This window comes from Prionailurus bengalensis, chromosome A2, assembly GCF_016509475.1.
Source record: "Prionailurus bengalensis isolate Pbe53 chromosome A2, Fcat_Pben_1.1_paternal_pri, whole genome shotgun sequence".
Taxonomy (NCBI): domain Eukaryota; kingdom Metazoa; phylum Chordata; class Mammalia; order Carnivora; family Felidae; genus Prionailurus; species Prionailurus bengalensis.
The window spans coordinates 74,898,344-74,923,051 of record NC_057348.1 but is presented as its reverse complement, the minus strand read 5'-3'; the positions used below and the strand labels follow the sequence as shown (position 1 = coordinate 74,923,051).

The 24,708-nt window shown below is 41.0% G+C and overlaps 1 gene segment (V, D, J or C); it reads right to left on the bottom strand.

The window, feature by feature from the left end:
- Positions 1–350: 350 nt before the first annotated feature.
- Positions 351–23,878, bottom strand: LOC122488214. The segment is given in 8 exon segments: positions 351–954; positions 2,658–2,705; positions 4,358–4,483; positions 6,024–6,353; positions 12,584–12,651; positions 14,351–14,439; positions 16,043–16,107; positions 23,743–23,878. Coding segments are annotated over 8 exon segments (1,005 nt in total).
- Between the last annotated feature and the right edge of the window lie 830 nt (positions 23,879–24,708).

Here is a 24,708-nt window from a genome sequence, read left to right as displayed (position 1 = left end):
CATCAGGGAACACGGTGCACATGAGACACTGGTCCAGGTCTGACACCGGTGCCCTGAGCATGCCCTGCAGGCTTGCGACTTATTAAACTGTCACCGGGGGAGAGTCTTAAACTAAATAAGTCTGAAACTGCTCACCTTTCAAGGAGAAATGACTTGGGCACCTTCACTGATTGTGGTTCCCCTGGGGCCAGTGCCCCCAAAGAAGACATCACAAGGACTATCTTAGGGAAAGAATTAGAGATGTGGAATTGACCACGAGTACATCAATGCTGAATGTGAAGGCTCAGTTGTCATGCTGTCCATGGCCTTGTACTCAGGTCTCACCAAATAAATGTCCACAGAGGCGAAAGTAGACTTGTGATTGCTTTTATTAGGCCTGTTATGAAAAATAGCACAAAGTTCAGGTAGCAAGGAGGAAGACTTCCAGAAATGTAAAATAAAAGGCCTCCAGGCAGTTATCTGGATACAGAGCCCCAGGGGCCTCTATGGAAGCTGCACGCCGGCTGTACTCAGAGGCAAGGGTGCTGAGTGGCTGACGGGCTGGTGGACATGAAGGAGAGAGCGGTGCTGACGCCCCCGTGGGTTCCCCTGGCCCCGCCCCTGAGTCATGGTAGAAATTGTTCTCCATGCAGAGTGACATTTCCTGTCTGCCTAGCGGTTTGTAAACCTGTTCTGCAATGATGACACATAGAAAAAGAAACATGTGAACTGAAATAACCCAAATGCAGAGAGAAAGCCCCTCCAGATCCTCAACAGACTCTTTTAGTGACAATAGTCAAGGAGTAAAGTGGACCCTTGGTGCCACCATGGGTTAGAAACTCTTCCCATTGTCACAGGGTGCTGGTCTCCCAAGCAGACAGATGGCGATGATGACGGTGTAGACCATGCTCTTGACAACGAGGACGACGTACGTGTAGTAGGCAGAGGTGTTTGCAAGCTGCACCTGCCGGGGGTCTAAAAGAAGCCATCAGTTAGTTTCACCTGTTCTTTGGAAAGGCGAGGACTTAGTTTGGGAGCTGGGTCACAACACGCATTTCTGATGTCCTGGGTTGAAGTGACTCTCTCACCGGTACAACTGGAGAGTAAACATCTACACCACCATCACCACTAACACCACCCCCAAGACTACTCAGAATACGGTTCGCAGACCAAGTTAGTAAAAAAACAAAAACAAAAACAAAAACAAAAACAAAATTTTAAAAAAACCTTTAAAATTCACTTAGAACATTCCAAAGTATTAAAAAATAGGTTGTGTTTAGAATGAATGAGTCCAATGGGGAAAAACAAGCATTGGTGATAAATAGCTTCTAGCATTTCTTCATTCCCCCATGTCCCCAGGTAAGAATAATAGGCAATATCCATTAACCACAACTTAAATGTTACTTGAGAACTGTGCATGTGAAGCCCTAATTGTATTTAATTTTTAATAACAGATGAGGTTATTATTTTCATTCCCATTCTCACATAAACTGAGGACAGAGACAGAAGCAATTTGCCTGATTTCATGCAACTAGTAAGTACGAGAGGCCAGATTTCAATCCCAGCAACCTGATGTTTCAGGACACATTCTCAGCTACTCTGTCATTCTGGATCTCTACATGCAATGAATACCCAAGACACCCAATGATTATGGATAAATGTAAAGTTGGATGATGATAAGGAAGATGATGACAAGTAGCCAGAGTCCAGGAGCCCCTTGATATTGGACATGAGGACAAATCAGCAGGACTAGAGCCAATGGTCCTCATCATTTCCTTTGTGCATATGTGTGGAGAAAGAGCCAGGAACTACTACTTATACTTAGAATGTACTCACAAGTACTTATTATGTAGCAGCTAAATGAGATACCCTAAGCTAGACATTCCACATGCGGGGCCTTATGTTTTCCATAACTGAGCTGGGTGTTATTTGTGTCATTTGTGGTTGGCTCAGAAAATGCAAATAATCTGCCCATATTTCTGCAAGTAATAATTAAAGACTGGGGTTTAGGTCTGGATTCTGGCACACGAAGTCCTGCCATCACCCCCCCTCCCCTGTGCAGCCTGTTTCAGGGCCTCGGCTTTGGGATTTAGAGGAAGAATAAAAATTGAGTAAGTGTATGAACTCTTGATTCAGATGATCTGGGTTGAAGCCCCGGATCTTGCTGTGTCGCAGGGCACAAGGGACTTAGCTAATTTTAGTCCACTGTCCTCATTTGTAACGTGAGAACAAATACTTTGTAGTGAGTATTAACAGAATTAAACAAAACCCGTTCAAAGTACACACAACGCCTTCTGTACAAGAACCTCTCAGTGTCAGTTCATATTATTAACTACCAACAAATACAAAGATTAAAAAAAAAACTCTAAAAGCTATTTGATGCCATGTTTTCCTCAGTTCGTAGAAACAAAGATCACAGAAACAAATGAAATCCATTGTTGAAAGACTTCAGAGCCCCTCACTGCACCCCTACTTAATAGTCCTCTCATTCCCAAGCCAGAATTTACTGTGTGAAGGAGACTCCTGGGAAATGATGGAGACTTCAGCTGTCACTAAGTCTATTTTGCAAGATCCAACCATTGTGATATTTCTCCTTGAAGCCAGGGAAGTTCAAAAGTTAAGTTGATCAGAAGGTAAATGCTGTAGCATAACAAAAAGACAAACATAGAAGAACTTACCATTTTCATCCTTCAGAGAAGCTTTTGTGTAGTTAATAGTGACAAGCTCTAAAAGAAATGAAAGCAAGTATTATTCCGTTGTTCATATCCATTCTTTGACACATGTCTGTGTCGTGGATAGTTTGATGGATGGATAGTGAGAGAGACAGACAGACAGACAGGCAGATAGAATCTGTCAATAGACTGGAGACAGCCATTACAAATAGGAGCCCCACAATTCCAGAAAAGGTGCTCTGATTCTTTGTGACTGAGCAGATCAATTCATATATGGTATTTCTGCACATGGATACATTGAAGTTCATGATTTTTTTTTCTTTTTTTCTCACAACTGGAGGATAATATCTAAGATTATCTTGTTTTCCTTCTGGGCTCACAGCTCCTAACACAGTGCCTGCGGCAAAGCAGGTGTTCTGTAAATACTTGTCGAAAGGAAAACCAACCAGAAACAGTGGCTGCTGTAAAGACCTGAGCACACACCGCTCACATGAAGTGTGGCCACCAAAATGATATCGTCCAACCCAAGAATCCACAGCAGAATCTTACACGTTGGAAGGAGGCTGGTTTAGGTCAATTTCCCATGTAAAAACGGAAGAAGCCTTACCTTTCCAAATCACGCACACCCCGGTAACCGCAAGTCCCGCACGTGATTTTCTAGAGTGGAGGTGTTTGTGGACATGACAACAAGACTAATGAAAGCCAGTACCCTTATATGGGGTAGTATCCAAAATCTATAAAGAGCTCACCAAACTCCACACCCAAAAAACAAATAACCCAGTGAAGAAATGGGCAGAAAACATGAATAGACACTAGGGATACTAGCCCTTTGTCCGATATGTCATTTGCAAATATCTTTTCCCATTCATGAGACTTTTGCAGTGAATCATCCAAAAAAATGACCTTGACATTTTAAAATCTTTTGGAAGCTTCTGCTTGTTAATTAAACTGAGGGGTCCTACTGTCTTTAACTGTAAAACCCTTGCTCTTAAGTGCCCTTTCTAAGTGGTCTTATCTAATTGGAAATTATATCTTTGACATCTGGGACCATAGTTCTTAGATGAAAAATAAGCAGGTGTACTGGAAGGTGGTGGGCTTGACCCTTCAGGACTTGAGGATCCCATGAGCTAAGATTTGGAGCCAAACTGACACCTAAAAGGCATATGACCTGAATTGGGGATTGTGTGTGTTTTACAGTATACGTCCTTGCACAGAGGTTTTCCAGAGGTTGATGGGTGACCCAGTGCTGACCCGACGACCCCTGCCCTCACCAACTTGTACCATCAGAGGAGTGTTCTTGAGGTAGCGAGTGCTCTAACGGTCTTTAAATGTGGGACCTGTGCCCAGCAATTTTTGTGCAATCATGTGCACATTAGTGAATGGGCAATAAGAGAGGCTACTGCGTTCAGGACCCAAGAAGACTCCGTGTGCACCACCAACAATTCTCTTGGAACCTTGCTGACTTTTCTAGCGGGGAAGTGCGGTCTGAGAGGTTGGGGGCTTGGCTTCAGGCACACCTTTCTGGCAGCTCAGCTGGGCTCTGGCCAAATAGGCCAGTTCCACAGGGTTCCAGATAAACATGCTGGCTCAACCGGGCTCTGGGCATAACCCTTGCAGCCCAAGCTGACCTGTCCTGGGAAGAAAGGCCCATCAGATCAGCAGCCCGAATGCAAGGAGAGCAGAGCTTCGAACCAAGAGGAACTCACCCTCAGCCCTTGAAACCGGTGAGGAGGACAGTGAACTCAAAGCGCTCACAGTGACCACCCCTGTGTTTCGCCTTGTCTCTGAATGCCTCTGGGGGTCCACTTCGGATCTTCTGGCCTCCGCCAAACCTGTTAAAGAACAAAAACTCAACCAAGTAAATGTTAAAGATCCAATGGCTGTATTCATCAATCAGTGTATGAATCAGAGAGCATCCCATCTAGCATGTAGACAGGAGCTCCAAAGGAGGACAGGAAAGAAATCTTTTTTACAATAGAGAAGGAGGAGAAAAAAGGAAATTTTTAGCAAGGAATCCACTGATTTAGGCAAGGTCACCCTGACAGAGAAGGGAAGGGGTCCATTAGGAAACTTCTTAGTGCTGACCAGGAAAATTCCCTAGTCGACTGGTTAAAGGTTACTCTTCTGGGGCATTGAAATTGTACTTGGGTTAGGTATTAAGTCTTGGTGGAGTGACTTGGGGCTTTAAGCTGAGTGTTGCCATTTGGGGTTTGTGGGTTTTTGTTTTTTGCTTTTTCTTTTTTAACACTCCCGGAGGACAAAGGACAAAGACTTACCTCAGAAATATATAGCAAAGCTCTTCACATGTCTTGCTATGTGTTTGCTCCCTGCTGCTTAAAAAGTGCTTGTTAACCACAGAGCAAGTACAAACTGGTTCCTTCTTATGGGCCCTCTGGGGGCATTTTATATTAATGTTCAGGACTTGACTTCTGAGTCTAGAGAGTTCCTGGCTCACAGCCAGGCCAGGGCACATTCAGCTCTGCCCCCATTGTCACATATGACCAGCCTCGGCACCAGTGAGGCTCTTTCAGGACAACATGTCTGAATCACCAGGGACCCTGGGTGATTAGGCAAAGTGTATTCGCCCTACTGTAGTGGTCCTCCTGGGGACAGTGGTCAGTCCCGCCTCCCTCCCAGGACTGGCGCACGCTCGGACAGCAGGAAGTGTTTGCTGGGCAGCATTTCCCAGGGGTAGAAATACATCCATTGTGGACAATGGGAGAATGTTTGTACACGTAACCTCACCCCTCTCTAGTTACCAAATTTCACCTTACAGTCTTACATAAAATTCAAATCTGGAACACCCAAGACCATACTAAAAACTCAGCAGCCAAATCACCATTTTTACTTGAGCTGCAATCCAGCACCATCAAAGGAGCAGCATTTTGTCACCTGTAACTGTTTAAAGGTGATACTTTGAGTAGACCAGATTGAGGTGAGAGGGAGTTTGACTATTGAGTAGAACATTCCCGAAAGACATGCGATTGTTCTTATTTCCTTATCAAGTAAGATCATAGAAAGTGGACTCTCTTTTTGAGCATTTATTGTGTGTGAGGCTGCTAGGTGCTTCCTCCGTATTGTTTCATTCAATCCATACAGTGACGCTAAAAAACATCGTTGTGACCTTCATATTTTGGATGATGAAACTGAGGTGATAAAGGCTAAGTGAATTGTTCTTGTGCTCTTTCTTTGTATGTTTCTACTTTAATTCTATGGGGAAGTAACAGGACATTTATGTGACCGTTAAAAGTAACTACGTTAAAGAAAGATTTCTATTTGCTTGTTTTCCATTAATTTTTGATAGACAAGGTGTGGTATTCCCTTTGAAACAAAGGGTTCTGAAAGGTTATCATCATGTGTATATGCACATACCTTTGTTTATTGAAGGAAACAGTATCTCTCGATTAACCCCTCCTTTATTATTCTCGTGTTTGACGGTACATTTGTGTTCTTTATCCATTGACTTTTTAGGCACGGTCAGCCACGTGTATTTCATGTATGTGTCCTTAGTCTTCATGGTGTCACCCTGCTGGGATTTCAGAATTGTTTTGCCATTCTTTTCTTTCCAATCTATCTTGATAACGTCAGGGTAAAAGTCCTCAAGAAGACAAAGATATGTTCCAGTATTATGGAGTTTTACTTCATCAGCTGAAGGAAGAAAAATCGTGGGCTTGGGGAAAATGTCTTCATCAGGATTTTTATCTGTGGGAGAAATGCAATTGCAATGAAAACATTAGAGAAATGAAACATTCTGTGGTTTGGAACCACCTGACACACAGTAAAAGGAAGGAAAAGTTGCATAGGGTTAGTGCTTACTGTGACCTTTCATCCACAGTGGGTTCTGAGTTGCTTATTTTGTTACTTTCCATGGGAAAAGGGGTTATGTAAATTGTCCAAAGTCACGGCTATTAAGGGCAGCACCTGGATTAATGTGGAATTTTTTGAAACAATACACAGTCACTTGTTGAAAGGGAATCTATTTCCGCCCATACTTGACGATCTGTCACATTGGCCTTTTAGCTTCAAATAAGGATCCCATGTCCACTTCTGATACCGGATTTCTTCTGCTTGATTCCTGATTTTATAGACCATCTTGCTCTCACATCTGAATCACACCAGGATTTTGAGTAGAGTGATGTTTTAAGCTGCATCTCCAAATTATCTACAATGCCTTGAATTTAGAAGTGATGTGGCTAAATTTATAAAACGGCTATTAAAAATTTATTGATTGTTTCCAGAAATGCTCGTATTAACTTTATCAAGTATTGCACTACTCAGAATTCGGTTTGCTTTAAGAAATGTTCACTAAAGTCACATTTTAACGGGAATTTCGTTGTAGTTGATGCATGACTAAAAAGACACCATACTTTGACACTTAGAATCTTCCCCCAAATGGGGCGCCTGGGTGGCGCAGTCGGTTAAGCGTCCGACTTCAGCCAGGTCACGATCTCGCGGTCCGGGAGTTCGAGCCCCGCGTCGGGCTCTGGGCTGATGGCTCAGAGCCTGGAGCCTGTTTCCGATTCTGTGTCTCCCTCTCTCTCTGCCCCTCCCCCGTTCATGCTCTGTCTCTCTCTGTGCCAAAAATAAATAAACGTTGAAAAAAAAAATTAAAAAAAAAAAAAAAAGAATCTTCCCCCAAATTCGAATCTGCCCTGGAAGCCTGCTTAAGTTGCTTTCACACACACAGTTTTCTTTGATTTCACCTGCTAAATAACATTACATGTAACTGGTAAAATGTTAACAGTTATGGTTCCAGAGTTTCTTGTAGACATAATGTGAAAAAATGCAATGAAACATCATAGTTGTCAAGGGCATGTCACTTGAGGGCTGGAATGTTCCTTGCTTATACATTGATTGTTAATTAGTGATTGAAATTGTAAAGAGTAGAACCCTTCTAATTTGATTTCCAACTGAAACACAAACGTTAACACATTTTCTCTTTGGGCTAGTTAGGAGTTAGAATAATAATTTTGTGGACAATTTCCAAAGAAAAGAAGAATTTGATTTCTCCTTTGAGAAGAAAAGGAAAAAATATTCTTGAGAATTTCTGACAGTGCCTCAAAGTTCCTGATTTTTATACTAATCTGTAAGCAAAAATGAGTTTTTTAATCACGCTATACATAGAATTAGATCATAATGCGGTTGTCTTAAACTTGTACGTCTTGCATATACTGCAAATAGTATTTTATTGATTGTAATACTAAGAAAGTCTATATTTCTCCAACCATATACTTTGTTTTTCATTGTGAAAGCATGTTATAGAAAACAAGACTAATTTTTCAAAGTATATGACATTTACATGATTTTTGCCTCTAGTCAATACATTTAAGGAATCTAGTTTTCATGTTAGGAAGTTGTTGTTTTTTTTTTTTATAAGATTACTTCTGATTCATCATCGTAAAGAACTTCAAAATCAAATGATCTACTTGGAAAATTATTGGACAGGAAGACAGGATGCTTACCTCCTGTCCCTTTTCTTCAGCTAGATTCTGGAAGTTTCATTCTTTTCAGGATAGAAGGAATCTTGAACTCCTATAACTTTCTCAATGTGATAATTAACTGAACATTAAATAGTGTACTTGATTATATATGATTAGTGCCTATATTTTGGCTAATTATACTAACATGTTTTTTCTTCCAACATTCTTTTTTAAACTTACTAGCAGTGTTTTTTTATGGCCACAATCATTTTACTGATGCATAAAATAGAAACCAGTTCACAAAACAAATAAGTTGTCCATTACATTTCTATATATTCATAATCAAAAAATGTTTTAAGGTAAATTGCCTGAGTTGTAGACATATTATTAGGACGAAGCAGTATGAATTCAATATAAGTTAACCAAATGCAACCACACTTTCAATTAAGTGGGTATTTCAAACCTGCATTAATATTGACTCCAAATTTCTCAGCTTATTCTTCTAATTTTTCTTTTATTAAGTAAATAAAGCTATTTCATATGTAAATATGAATTTCAAATTTATGACATTTCTAAGTATATTTAAAAGGACTAACCATATCTGTAACTATATTTCTATGTACATTCTAACCATATTTTCAACCATTGTTTTTCTACCATATACAAGCACGAATCCCAAACTTGGTAAAGTTAGAGATAATAGAAATTAAGATAAAGGGTTGAGGTTTAAATACACAGAAAAACTACAAAAATACAAAAACAAAACCCACATTTTAATTTCATTTTGTGGCCAAGTGAGGGAAAAGTTCATTAAATGAAACAAATACCCCTAAATTCAAGTTATTTGTCTATCAGTGCACAGGAAGGTCACTTTCCACTGGAGCAGTTAGAAGCACAGCTGAATCCTCGGGCAAATTTCTGCTCTATCATTATGATTGGCTACAGACCCTCCATACTGGATACTATTGTCCCTTTAGGTTTGAAATGGGACAACTTCTTAGGCCATACCCACTGCATATCCAGCACCCTTTATATGTTAGACAACATGCCAAGTAATTTATTCACAGTCTCTCATTTAATTCTCATATGACTCCTGCTGAATGCCTCCTGTTATCCCACCTGATGGATGAGGAAACTGAGGGCAGAGAATAATCGCCAAATTCACATAAGCAGTACGTGGTAGAGATAGGGCTCCAGGTCAGCCTGGGGCAAATCCCGGGCTCTCTGACTACACCCTTTCACCGTCAGGAAAGGAAATGTGTCAACTCACAAAGCACATCTGTCGTGATCAACTTCATTCTTGGACCAAACCCTTTCGTGACAGTTACACACGATGTACATGAACACTTCATATAAGTCCACATGGACACAAGGTCTGATCTTATTACAGAATTTGCACAATGTTGTCTACGCTGACCTTTACTGTAAGGATTGATATTAAAATCCCTCCTAAGATTTCCACCACCAAACATGCTATGGAAATGAGAAAGTATATTATTATCATTACCATGGTTATTAGCAATTTGTTTAGATGATTGTGTGCTCCAACATGACATTTTAATCGCATGGGACCACATCTTTCTTACTAATGGGAATATGGTACTCTAGGTAATGATTGGATCTATGTAAATCAAGCATGGAGACTCATTCCTTCGTTTGCACCCCACTTTGCTCTACTATGTCTCGATTCACTCAGCCATCATCACTGGAATGTGCCTTTGACACACCAGTTAATAGGCAATCACTTGTCTTATCCACTGCCTTTCCAGTGTTAAGAAAATCAAAGGGAACATTGGCTAAAGCCTAGTAACATGCGGTCAGTTCACGGAACTGCTTCACCTGCGTGGTCCAAAGCAAATGTCTCTTTTCCCACCAACAGCATAATCCACGTGCATTCTAAGCTTTCACCAGGAATTTCTACCTCCAACTGCCTTTCTTTCGGATCATGCCTAAGTTTGCCTTGAATCTCCTACAGTGGGATTTCAGGCCAAATGACTAGGTCAAAGGCAGTTGCCTGGTCCTCCAAGTCTCCTATTGTCACATTAGATCACCAGACTGCATGATCCCTGACCCCGTCGGCTGATTATCACCATCTGTGAATGACATTCAATGTCATGGTGCCCATAGTAATGATGCAGTTGTAGCATGAAATGCATTTGTGTAAAAACCACCTTATCCACTATATAAATCGGATGTGGAAGGCGATTCCCACTCTTCACTTCATATTCTCCCAAAAGGACTCATGCTTTGAGTGTTTTTTTCTAATTTTATGATAGATAAGGCATAACATCTTTGAAACTCTGGTGTACTTCATTTCATCACCTAACACAAAGTATGTACTCCACCACATTTTTCTCCTACTTGTGAACATAAAATTATTCCTGTGCTTCTTTCTAGATCATCACAGGCCTTTTTTTTTCTTCTTCTTCTGCTTTCCTTAGTGCTTTTGATCTTTTATTTTTATTTCATGGCCTAACAGTAGTTGTGTCTTTTATTTGAGGCCTTCTCAAATAGATGATGGAAAGAGACAGTATAAATAAATGAGAAACCATTGGTGTGTTCGGCCCCAGGGCTTCAGAGCTCAGGAAGGTCTAACTCAGAGATCACATGAAAAACAAAAGAAGAGGTTTCCAAATCCCTCTCTGTGATACAAATGCAAAACGTGTGGAATTCAACCACTCTGAAACGCCAGAGAAGAAGGTGAGGCTTGCGTTCCCAACATCATCCCTCACGAAAGAGGGGTTGTCTTATGTTTCAGTCCTGGGCCACTTATTAAAAGAGACTCTTCTAATCCATTCAACTTTGATCCAACAATACTACTTGGACAGGATACCAACCTGAAATAAACTTGATGAGACTAGTTTTAGAAGTCGCACTGGTAAAAGACAATAAGCAGTTTAATGTGGATTTAGTAAATCCGACTTGGGACTAAAGACTCTATACTTCGTGCTTCTGTCTCACATACATAGAAAGACAGTATAAATGAAAAGAATGCTTTTATTTTGTAAGTGGGTGAATTGTCTCTTCCAATAAAATATCTAGGGACATCATCATCTGGGAATCCCAAAACAGACACTCAGACCCTATGATAACTCAGAAATATGCTCTGAAGTATACATGTTAGATGTGTATGAAGGGTTTGAAAAAAAATTTTAATGAAATGTGAGGGCAGAGATAAGCAGTAGTTCTCAAATGATATTTATAATGATGTAATTTTTAATCTGTAGGCATAATCCAATGAAGATATTAATTACAAGTGAAGATTTAATTTTATGGGTATTATTATAATTTTATGTATTCAAGTTGTAAAACCTCTCCTTTTTTACATCCAGAGGTTTCCGCCAAAAAATGCGAGATCCCCTGATGTTCAGGCTAACAATGTCTCAGGTGATGCCTACTACGTTCTACTCATTTTTAGAATCATGTAACAATGGGTCTTAGAAACTGAAGGTATTCCGCCAATACTGACCAATTGTTCCAAAATGACCTGTAGACCAGATAATACTTAATACATTTCCTGTACTCATGATTCATAAAGTACTTCAGTAGGTGATCATTTGAATTCTATAGGATTGCCTTTCTTTTTTAAATCACTGACCATGTCCGAACCTATGTGGTAGCTATTTCTAACAGAAAGTGATAGATCCAGGATCACAGTCCATATTTTTCTCTGCACTACACTCTCCTAAAAAAACTTTTTAAAGGACGTCATGAATTGTATCTGTGTCACCATATTTAATTAGATTGCTATAATTTATATTGCAGTCGGGTGGAAGAAAGAGGACCAGAATGCTGTGTTTCAATTTATTAATTCTTTGTGCCTATGACCACAACCACTAAGGAAACCAAAAAATATCATTACATTTCACAATTCCAATGTTTTACCAGCATTGTGAAAATTCTTTGAAAACCTGTAGTTGACTAGATCTGGCAATCTAGAAACATCCCTGGGAGGTGTTCTCCCTCATCCAGGCAAAATTTCATCTCTAAGGATAATGAAGAATGAACACATTTACTAGCCTGAATGTAGAAAAACAAACAAACAAGCAAACAAACAAACAAACCCAGCTCATGACATTAATGGATATGTTTGCACAGTTCAATGTGTCCATCCCTGGTATGAATCAGCTTCTGACAAAATGACAAGTTCAGCAATTTTTGTTCATTCTTTTTCACTGGTTGTTTTTGGAATCAAGTAAATAAGATACACAAATTTCTTTACAAACCTTTCAGTACAGAAATCCCACAAGGACCTAACATCCCCACCCCTCAGGGACCCCCAGTTGCTCTAGCAAGTTAGCTCCTCGTCAATGTCGTCCACGCGAACTCAGGCGGCAACCACCCCCCAAGGACTGGGAAACAGTCACCTACCTCTCCAAGGATCCCGCTGCCATTTGTGTCCAAACTGGGACCGAATCCTAGAATTCTGAGCCAGCACCAGCCCCTGGCCTCCGCCCTTGCATCACCTGCCTCCTCTCCCTACGTTATACGGAAGAATGAAAGAATATTTACCTGTGACCCTGAGCAGTGTGCCAGGACCGAACACTTTGTGGCCCCACCAGCCGTCCCAATCACACTGTCTGAAACACTTTTACAGAAATCTCCCTTTGCGCCTCTTTTCAAATGGTGCCCATATGTATTCAATATTTATATGAATATATAAATATGGGCCCTGCTAACATTAAACGAAGATGAACCTCAAGCAACATCACATTAGAGATGAACTCAATCAAGAATGGATGAACTGATCCCTCTCTGCCTGGGCAGCTCGGTTTTATCTTTCCATCTTGCTCACATGCATTGAAGAGTGTGATTTTACCTTTTCTCAACATTTTCCTGAATCTTCTAAATCTCTTTTCTTTAAAGGTTTTCATGTATCAAATCAATTCTTTTCCTAGTGTGTAATTTACAGATACTTCTTCCATAATTTTCAAAAAGGAACAAAAATAGAAATACTATTTCTTGGTATTTAATAGATAAATGTTCAAAAAGTTATAGTTTTTTTCTTTATGTCTATGTATTGAAGCATGGGTGTCTGGTTTGTTTATAAAGTAAGTTCTTTCCAGAATCCCATTCCCACTGATAGTAGCCAGATGAGTTATTCCAGAGTCTGAAATCTTAAAGGTGACCTCTTAAACGTATTTATTCCTGGAAGACTGCTCCTTTGAACTTGAAATTACCCTAAGAGTTTCCAGGAAACTGATGTAAAGTCCTGAGCTGTTCATCAGAGGATCCTGTCTGGTCTGGTCTTTCTGCCGCTGTCCCGGCCTGAACGGAAAGGCAGCTGTGGGTCATGCGGCCGAGTCCTGCATGTAGGTCACCTGCTCCAGCTGTCCTGCCCGAGTCAGTGTTTCCGGCACACTTGATGCCAATGCGGAAAGAAGACTGAATGCGATGGTGTGGAAAAGGACTTGTCATTTTATAGCAATACCCTAAGACTCACACTGAGAATGTAATAAATGCATATTCTACATGACTTACTCATTTAGGGGGAAGAAAGGCGATTTTAGTGCCCTGATTAGAAGCAGAAGAATTGTTTTCACATGAGGAGTAATACACACAATCAACTATAATTAGTTAAGCATTCAACTAAAGAGTCGATTTAAAATGTCAGGTTACCGAGAGTAAATATGCAGAATTAAAAATACAGCTTAATGTTTATAATACCATATAATGGCCTAGACCATGCTCCGTGAGACAGGTCTCTGTTGGCTCCAAATTTTGCCATAGTAACTAGCCATGTGAATTTAGGCAATTAACTGAACTTCCCAAAGCCTCAGTTTCCCCAACAGTGATATTAAAATAAGAGGGTTTCCTGGGTAGGGCTGTTGAGGACTGAGATAAGGCACTGAAACTAGTCAGCATGGTACATGGCTCTCAGTAAATAGTAGCTAATATCATCATTCTCTTTACTCAGATGGTTTGGGGCCCCCTTATCAAATGTTCCACTAAACAAAATGTATGGATTTTATAAGCAATAAGTATTACAGAAAGTAAGAAAGCAAAAGGCTCATGAACCTAAGACATTCTGTGTCTCTGGTGGCCACATGCTGAAAAACAGGGGCCCAAGAAGTCACAATCGAGAATATTTGTCCACTAGACTGCAAGCTTTTGGAGCGTTGGGACTGCGTCTTGTGCCCCTTTTATCTCTAGCGTCCAGTCTAGACACTGTCTTCAGTAAATGTTTGCTGAGACAATAAGTGAACACACGAAAATATAAAACCATGCAGGCAGACTCTTTTCATGGACTCTGGACCTGAAATGGTTTACTGAGCTCACAAATTCCATTCATCTGGACCATCTCTAACCATTATCCCCAGAGTTGCAACAGCACAAATTTTGACTAGTCTCAGCCTATCTCTAAGAACCTAGAATAACAAGAATATGTTGATTAATGATGTTCTTTAGTCATTTACCATAAGGGTTACATGTTTTGCGCTGCCGTTGAAGAGGAGATCTAAAGCAATCATATAGGTTCTGCAGTTATTAGAGAAAGGAGCACTCTTCATTAAGAAAGGAGCACTCTTTATTATTAATACTAGAGATAATCAAAGTGTTTCTCACTGAAAAGACTGTATACAAGAAAAACATCTGGAACTTACACAAATAGTTTACAGATATGGTCATACAAATAGCTTAATTTCAAGCCTGAGTCTATACTTTTGTGTGTTTATTTTGTAACAGTAGAATTCAATCTGCTGGCAAGCAGGAAAGAGCAAAACCATTTACAAAGTAGCTTTATTTCGATATAGAGTGACCAGTAGCTGCAAAATTGCTGTCCATCTGCTGAGGTGATCCTACATTGTTTTTGTTTTGTTTTGTTTTGTTTTGTTTTGTTTTGTTTTGTTTTGTTTTGTTTTGTTTCTAAAAAGCTTATCAGTTTTTCATTCACAGGATCAAAACAGGACAAAGTTACTTACCAAGAGGAGTTACTCTGAGCCTAATTCCTTCTGTAGATATCTTGATCCAGCCTGGTTAGATGTTATCACACTGGGTAGAGCTTATATTAAAAAAAATGTCAGGGGCAACCGGGTGTCTCAGTCGGTTGAGCGTCCAACTTGGGTTCAGGTCATGATCTCACAGTTGGTGAGTTCGAGCCCCGCATCGGGCTCTGGGCTGACAGCTCGGAGCCTGGAGCCTGCTTCCGATTCTGTGTCTTCCTCTCTCTCTGCTCCTCCCCTGCTCACATGCTCTCTCTCTCTCTCAAAAATAAATAACTATTTTTAAAAAATGTCAGCCTTGGGGCGCCTGGGTGGCTCAGTCGGTTGGGTATCCAACTTCAACTCAGGTCACGATCTTATGGTTCGTGTGTTCGAGTCCCGCATCAGGCTCTGTGCTGACAGCTCAGAGCCTAGAGCCTACTTCAGATTCTGTGTCTCCCTCTCTCTCTGCCCCTCCCCTGCTTGTGATCTGTCTCTCTCTCTCTCTCAAAAATAAATAAACATTAAAAAAATTTTTTTTAAGTCAGCCTGAGTCTCATGGCATGAGCAGTAGGTAGAAACCTTGTCCTGGTAATTTGATCTTCTGGACGCCTCTGGAAGTCCTTGAATATAGGCTTCGTGGCATTTCATATGTCTTAAGTTGTCCTCAGATTAATTGACCCAAATGTCTGTTTTCTTTCCATGGAGGCAATAGTGATGGAAAAGTGCTACACAAAATGGGCATAATAAGAGCAAATAAAAAAGAAACAAAGGAGGAAGGAAGGGAGGGATGGAGGGAGAGAGAGAGCAAGGAAGGAAGAAAGAAAGGGACAGAGGAGGGAAGGAAAGGAGAGAGAGAAAGAGAGAAAGAGAGAAAAAAAGAGATGAAGAAAAGAAAGAAAAAAAGAAGAGACGGGACCAGTGGTCTACCAAGGCCTTTTTTAAATTACCAGGAAAAGTGTTCAGAGAAGTAAAACGTTTTGATTTCAGGTGTTCAAGTGTGTGAAACTGCTCAGAGACCACATCAAAGGAAAAGCCCTTCTGTTCTCACAAACACCAGGTCTGCTGAGTCAGCAATTTTGGATTGTATTTCCGAAAGAGGAAACTCTTCAGTAACTGAAAACACAAACATGCCAACAGACACATACTTGAGAAATGTGAACGATGGTCTCCATTTTTTAGTAGCCACCTTTACCATTTAGCAACATGAGTCTTTACCAGGCAATGCACAATGAGAAAATAATTTCTGTGATGACAGTATTTTCCTGGAAGAAAAAGAAATTTGTAGAATTCTATCTCCCATGGAAAAATAGATTCCTTACTAAAACTATAATTTGAAAACAAACCCAGTTGGCTGTCATGTTGAAAGAAGAAAACTCTTGTAAGCAATTGTGCTATGTTTAAAAATGCAGGTGTAGTCCTATCTCTGTGGTTAACTAGCTTGTGACAAGACATTTGCCATCTCTGGGCCCCCACAGCCCATTGGTTGTGTGTGCATTGGGCTCTGTATGTCCAAAGCGCCCTTTCTGTTCCAACAGCTTATGACCCTGTGGTTAGAGCAAGTAGGATCTGCTAAAGAAAGACAATGGAGTCTTTTACCTGATAAGCAATAATATCCTCCAGTCTGATGAAGCCACCTGCTATTTGCCTGCTGGGATCTCACAATGTCACACAGACTCAGAAGGACCTGTAAGAAAACCTTCTCTATTACCAACCCTCCACTCCTTTCTCAGTTGAGCAACAGCAAATAGCAAAATCCAGCAGGCACAATAGCTTCTCTCTCTCTCTCTCTCTCTCTCTCTCTCTCTCTCCTCCCATTGAGGTTGGGTATTTCTAGTGTCCTATCTTTATGTTAACTAATTCTTTCCTTATATTTCTTAAAGGCACTGCTGAGCCTTTCTTAGGGCATTCTTCATTTCTCTTACTGTGTTTTTTAGTTTTGCATTTCCTTTGGTTCTTTCCCATAATTTGCATTTGGGCTTTCCATAATTTGTGCTGAATTTTCCTGTATGATTTTGCATGTTGTCCAATTTTTCCACTAGACTAGAGGCTTTATCATATTAATCATAGTTGCTTTAATTTTTTTAAAATTTTTTTTCAACGTTTTTAATTTATTTTTGGGACAGAGAGAGACAGAGCATGAATGGGGGAGGGGCAGAGAGAGAGGGAGACACAGAATCGGAAACAGGCTCCAGGCTCCGAGCCATCAGCCCAGAGCCCGACGCGGGGCTCGAACTCACGGACCGCGAGATCGTGACCTGGCTGAAGTCGGACGCTTAACCGACTGCGCCACCCAGGCGCCCCTTATTTTTTTTAATGTTTATTATTTTTGACGGAGAGAGAGATAGAGCATGAGAGGGGGAGGGGCAGAGAGAGAGACACACACACAGAATCCGAAACAGGCTCTGGGCTCTGAGCTGTCGGCACAGAGCCCGACGCGGGGCTTGAACTCATAGACTGTGAGATCATGACCTGAGCCGAAGTCGGCCTGAGCCACCCAGGCGCCCCAATCATAGTAGTTTTAAATTCCTGGCACTTCCAATATCTGTGTTATGCTTCAGTGTAGTTCTGGTGACGGCTCTGTGTCTTCAGACTATGTTTCTTCTTGACTTGCTGTATGCCTCCGAACGTTTGGTTGCAGGCTGGCCGTGTTGCGTGGTACAGTAGATACTGAGGTAAATATATACTGTGTTTGAAAACGAGCCCAACTTTGCTGCTTGGCCTTTAGTATAGGGGTTTGTGTTAACTCGTCAGGAGTGAGACTGCATTTGATGTTGAAATTCTTTGTTGTCAGAGTTCAGACACTTACAATTCTCTAGTGTGTTTTGTATTTCTCTCTTCACTTGTCATTGAGTCTTTATTCTGGTCCCCAGAGAAGATCTGTCTCTCCAAGCTCTCTCAGCTCTATTCCGCAGTTACTTTTCTTCAAGGTTTGCTAGCACGAGGGTGAAAGGTCAGGAAAGGACACATTCCCTGATACTGCTACGGAGTCTCAATTTTAAGTGGGTACATGGGAAATGTTTATGGACTAGCAACGAAGGGGGAGGCTTTCTCTGCATTGTCCCTGATCTTCCCTGCAAGAGTTTTCTGGGCTTCCTGGAGGAAGAGAAACTTTAAGTGCTGGAAAATGCCCTACATATGCTCCCAATGGTTCACACTCTTCCACTAGTCTATACTCAGCTCTTATTATTTTATTAACAAATTCCACTTGAATCTTGTGACCCACCGCTTGACAACATCAGTCCAAGATGAGCAAATGCTCACGTCCTGTTTCTCCCTGCAAGTGCCGGTCTGTCGCCAGTGTTTGAGTAAGTCACTCACCCTGCCACCTCAGTTCTCCAGTGAGTTCAAAGTAATTGAATTTCAGTTGGTCCTTCGTTTCTGGATGTTCTTATAAAATGGGAGCTGTGCCATTTCCAGCCTCTACGTCTCTGAGAACATGCGGGCCCTCTCTCCCATTTTTTTTGGTATTTTCTTTACATTAAAATTCGATCAAAAACAAGAGAAGTAAATTTCAGATGACTTCTGCCCAAATTCCCACTGTTTCTCTTTCCCATTTTTTAATTGGGTTTCTTTTCTTATTATTGAGTGGTGATATTTCTTTCTTTATTCTGAACACCAGTCTATTCTCTGATGTGTCTTTTGGAAATATTTTCTTTTTTTTTAAACGTTTGTTTATTTTTGAGACAGAGAGAGACAGAGCATGAACGGGGGAGGGGCAGAGAGAGAGGGAGACACAGAATCAGAAACAGGCTCCAGGCTCTGAGCCATCAGCCCAGAGCCCGACGCGGGGCTCGAACTCACGGACCGCGAGATTGTGACCTGAGCTGAAGTCGGACGCTTAACAAACTAAGCCACCCAGGCGCCCCTGGAAATATTTTCTTCTAACCTGTGGCTTTCCTTTCCATTTCCCTGAAATTTTCCATTTTTCATGTATTTTTTACTATTGCAAAGAGCAGAAATACTAATTTTGAGGACGTGCAATTTATCCAATGTTTCTTTATGATCTTGCTTTCGGTGTCCTATACGAAAGATCTTTGCCTAAGCCAAGATCACAAAGATTTTCTCCTGTATTTCCATCAAGAAGTTTTATTTTTCAGGTTGTACCTTTATGCCTACAATAAATTTTTAATTAGTTTGTGTATATGGTGTTTTGTATTGATTGAGTTTGTTTTGTTTATGTCTTTAAACAGATAAACAATTGTACCGATACCATCTGTTGAAAAGTGTATTCTTTGTCCATTGGATTTCCTTGGCACCCTGTTAGAAATTAGGTAACCATTTATGTGTTGTCCTATTTCTGGATTCTGTTCCTCTTATCTATCCATTTATGCTTTTACCCAAACCCCACTGTCTTGATCATTGGGTCTTAATAGTAAGTGTTAGATCTCTTTTTAAAACTGGTTTGGCAAAGGTGTGTCATTTCCCTTCCCATATTTATTTTGCAACCAGTTGAGTGATCATGAAAAGTCCTCCTAGGATTTTCATCGGAATTACAGTGACTCTACTTCTCTGGGGAACGGTTGACATCTTAAATATAGTCAGTCTTCAAATCTATGAACATGGTATATCTCTTCATTTATTTAGCCCTTCAACTTTTCTCATTAAACTTTTATAGTGTTCAGCGTACTAGTCTTTCGTATTTTGGGATAATTTTTTTTCTGTATGGATTATATACGTTTGTTGATAATGTTGTTGTCGCTATTGTAAATGGTACTATTTTAAAATTTCCAACTGTGAATTGGTACTGGTATAAATTACAATTGACCTTGCATCTGACATCTATTTTACAACTGTAACGTCCTTCATTGTGTGCATTTGCCATCATTTATTCAACCAACCTCCTGAGTCTGGATAGTTACATAATTTCCAACATTTGGCAGTTACCCAATGAATACCTTTGTGCGTGTATATTTTCATAGTGTTGAAGTTGTGCTTCAGAGTAAATTTCTAAAAGTGTTTTGCTAGGCTGAAAGGTAAATGCATGTGAACTTTTGTTAGGTATTCCCAAATTCCCCCATGAAATGGCTGTATTTTGCATCCTTACAGAAACGTATGAGTGCCTGTTATCTCCCACAGCTTCACCAACAGACAGCATCATCAAACTTTTATTCTTGCCAGTCTCACCAGTCTCACCAGTGAGAAATGGTATCTCAGTGTGACTTTAACCCATCTTTGTCTTACTGTAAGTGAGGTTGAGTAACTTTGTAGAAGTTTAAGAGCTATTTGTGTATTTCATTCTTTGAATTGTCTTTCCGTGTCCTTTGCCATTTTCCTGCAGGATATTTTAAATGTTTTAGCCCCATTTAAAAATATTTTTTTTTTATTTAACGTTATTCATTTTTCAGAGATGGAGAGAGATAGAGTGTGTTCAGGGGAGGGGCAGAGAGAGAGAGAGAGAGAGGGAAATACAGAATCCAAAGCAGGCTCCAGGCTCTGAGCTGTCAGCACAGAGCCCGATGTGGAGCTCGAGATCATGGCCTGAGCTGAAGTCAGGTTAACCGACTGAGCCACCCAGGCGCCCCAATTTTAGCTCCATTTTTAAATGTATTTTTATTCGGGGGAGAGTTGGTCATTATGTGCTCTACGGGTTGTAAGTACTTCTCATAGTCTGTCATTTGTCCTTTGATTCAGCTTGTCCTACTTTTTGCCATAGAACTTTATCTCATTTTCATGTAGTGAAATTTATCAATATTTTCTGTTTTTACATCTTGAATTTTAGTTATAGTTGCAAATTCATTCTCTTATTCTTTCTTGCACCGGAAGGGCTGCCAAATGTTTTCTGTAAAGGGTCAGATAATAACAATATTTCATTTAGGGTTTTGGCCCTAACGTCTCTGTTGTGACTCATCACATCTGCCACTGTAGTTCAAAGCAGTCATAGACAGGAAATGAATAGGTATGGTTGTATTCCAGGAATGTCAGTGGCAGGTGCTGTATTAGAAATGTCTGAAAGGGACAGTTTTTTTTATTTTCATGTATTTCTATTATTTAAAATTTAAAAAAAGAAGAGAGCAGGTTATGGTTTTTGTTTTATATTATTCCAAAATAACCCATATAAGCAGTATAATGCCTCCCTATATTGAGCATGAGGCATGCTCCAATCACTTGTGAGAAGATTATATGTATTATTTAAGTCACTCTCAACAGTTCCTTCCGGTAAATATAGTTATATTTTCCACTTTCAAAGGAGGAAAATGAATCAAAGATATGTTAAGGAATTTATCTAGAATAAGACAGTTAATATGGGGAAGGTGGAAATGTAACAAAGGGTCATTGAGGAAACACTGGGAATAGAGAAACACAAAATAAAAATAAATGTCACTCCACAGTATCTTATTCTAGGGCAGTGGCTGAAAAATGGGTTCTGTAGAGGACCAAATGGTAAACATTTTAGGTTTTGCGGTTCTCTGTTGCAAGGACTCAGCTCTGCCACTGTGGTGTAAAAGTAGCTATAGACCATTTGTAAGCATAGGGTCAAGGTTGTGTTTCAATACAACTTTCCTTACAGAACTGGGAATTTCCCTGTCTCAGCCTGGTCTGTAGAATCCCTGTTCCATGGTGACTACTATCGTCATTATGGTTAATAGTAGCTTTTTAGTGGTGTTTTTTTTTTTCAGGGAGTCACAGAGTAGTAATAGTATCAGATAAGAAAATATAAATATGAAACCATTTTAAGTGTCATATGCAGCGTAATGTTTTAAATTGTTATCAAAGCCATCGCATTATTACATGCAAAAACCAATAAAACATTGGCTGCTGCAGTGTGAAAGTAATGACTCCACTTCTGACCCCTCCATCTTGACCAAGTCCTGTCGTGGGATAACAATATTCTGTTCTGGGAGGTTTGTCTTTTTTATTTATTTTTATTTTTTATTTTTTTAATTTTTTTTTTTAGTTTTACTTTTTTTAATTTACATCCAAATTAGTTGGCATATAGTGCACAATGATTTCAGGAGTAGATTCCTTAGTGCCTCTTACCCATTTAGTCCATCCCCCCTCCCACATCTCCTCCAGCAACCCTCTGTTTGTTCTCCACCTGTAAGAGTCTCTTCTGTTCCCCCCCCCCATTTTTATATTATTTTTGTTTCCCTTCCCTTATGTTCATCTGTTCTGTCTCTTAAAGTCCTCATATGAGTGAAGTCATATGATATTTGTCTTTCTCTGACTGACTCACTTAGCATAATACCCTTCAGTTCCATCCACGTAGTTGCAAACAGCAAGATTTCATTCTTTTTGATTGCCGAGTAATACTCCATTGTATATCTATACCACATTTTCTTTATCCATTCATCCATCGATCGACATTGGGGCTCTTTCCATACTTTGGCTATTGTTGATACTGCTGCTAGAAACATGGGGGTGCATGTGCCCTTCGAAACATCACACCTGCTGTATCCCTTGGGTAAATGCCTAGTAGTGCAATTGCTGGACCATAGGGTAAGCATTTGGATTTCTAATCTCATAAGCTCACTCCATCCCTGGGGTGGGGGCTGGCATCTCTGCTCCACAGAAGACAGTTCTGGAGATGTTTCAGCTCACCTCATCCTCCTCTCACCCCAAAGCTGGGTCCCCAGGTTCTACCCAAATGCAGGATTTTGTGGTTGTTTTACTACCTTTCCTATGACTATCTTTTTCTCTCAAGGTTCTGAAATGTAAAATTTGGCTCCTAGATTCAAATAATAGTATTTTCATTGGTTCTTTGAGAATTCTTTTTGTAGACTAGTATGTCTTTTGTTTTTGTTTTTGTTTTTTGCTCAGGAAGCTTCATGGATTAAGGTTGTTTTTAAATTATTTTTATTAAAAAAAATTCATGTTCATTTTTGAGAGGCAGAGCATGAGCAGAGGAGGGTCAGAGAGAGAGGGAGACAGAATCCAAAGCAGCCTCCAGGCTCTGAGCTGTCAGCACAAACCCCAACCTGGGGCTCGAACTCACAAACCGTGAGATCATGACCTGAACTGAAGTCAGATGCTTAACCAGCTGAGCCACCCAGGAGCCCCAGAGGTTTTTTTAAAACCCTGTACCTTGTTTACACAACTCTATGAAGTTACTACTTCCTGAACAGGGCCTCCCATAGCACAGAAGTCTCCTTTTTACTAATTAAAACATGGCACAACCTAGGCAGAAAATTAGAAGAAGGCACTTTTTCCCAGGCTGACACAGCCCTGCTCATGGTAAAGAGGGCGGTGGGCTCGGGATGGATTGTGGTCCCCACTGGTGCCCGCTCCCCCCTCACGCAGGCACCTTGAGCAGGGCGCAGTGGTTAGAGCAAACCCAGGCTACACCTCTGGTGCGTGGCAGGGGACGGGAGCGTCGTCATTGCTGAACTCACACGTGTCATCTCTTCCTCCTTCTGATGCTGGAGGAGGCACTAAGCTTACCAACTGAAGACAGTTTCCTCTGGTTTAGAACAGCCCCTTTCAGGTTAGTTCTGTCTCCTTTGTCCCCTTCCTCCTCCTTCTGTCTCCCTGCCTCCTGCTGCCATCGCTGCACCCGGGAGGAGCGTTAGTTCTCACAGTCTCCCTGCTGCCCTCTTCCAGCCTTTGGCCCCGCTCTCTGGATTCAGACTCTCCCTCTGAATTGTCCTGTGCAGTAACCAGCCCCAAACCCACCCCTACCGACTCACTGCACGCCTTGGGATGCAAAGCTCCCACCTGTCACTTCTCATCCAAAGCCTGGTTGCTGCCTCCTGTGGTCCCCTCAGCACCCTGACCCCCTCAGAGACGCTAAGAAGCCTCTGGGTCTCCTACATGTGCAGCCCATGGGGACAGTCAGGTCTGGTTTGGGCTGGTCTGTGCTGATGTTGGTCCACTGTTGGTCGTGTTCCTCGAGGGCTGTGTTCCAGAAGCTTGACATCAGCTGGATGTTCTCAAGTTCTCCCTCCATGTGCTTTGGGTTTCTGTGGAAGTTTTTATCCTCTCTTGGATAAGACCCTCAGAGACAGGGAATCAGAAAATACATTCTCTTACTGTCTCCCCAACACCTCACATCATGTCCCAGCCCCGAGTGCTAGCCCTTCTCTGACGTGCATGCAAACTTGGCCAACTCCATAACCCCACTTTTCTGCATCTAGAACCTCTAGTGAAACTGTGTTCACAGTTTGCCAGACTTGCCTGCCACTCTATAAATGAGAGACTTGAAAACTTAGGAAACAAATCATTTTCTTTTTCATTTTATTCTGACTTTCAAGCTCACTAGCTCACAATTAATTCGACAAAATGAGCTTGTTGTGGGCCCAGACACCAGCCACTTTCGGGGGAGCTATTTCTGACTGTTTTCCCTAAACAGAGGAAGGGCTCCAGGTGACACGATGTACATCTGAAAAGAAAACCGCCAGCTACAAATTCCCAAAACATTATCCTCTAGCATATTTTGATTGTTTCTGTAAGTCTGGCTCTGAAGTTTTAAGTGTTCTCCCTGTAGTTGACCCAGGATACTGTCTGCTAAAGCAAGTTCACAAAACAGAGAAGATAGTTATTTTTTGTAGCCTTTTCTGCCCCACCTGCAGACTGGGCTCCAGGACAGACTGTCTGAAAAGGAAGTCTTCCAGATGTGTGCCCATTGGGACTCCTTAGGCATGGCTTCATGAGTGACCCACATACTGTCCCAACCAGGCTCTGCTGGGCTGGGCAGCAGGTCTGGAACAACCCGTATTTGCTCATAAATGCCAGTGTGTATTCTTCTCGAGTCAACAAACACACAGAAAATTCCAAGTG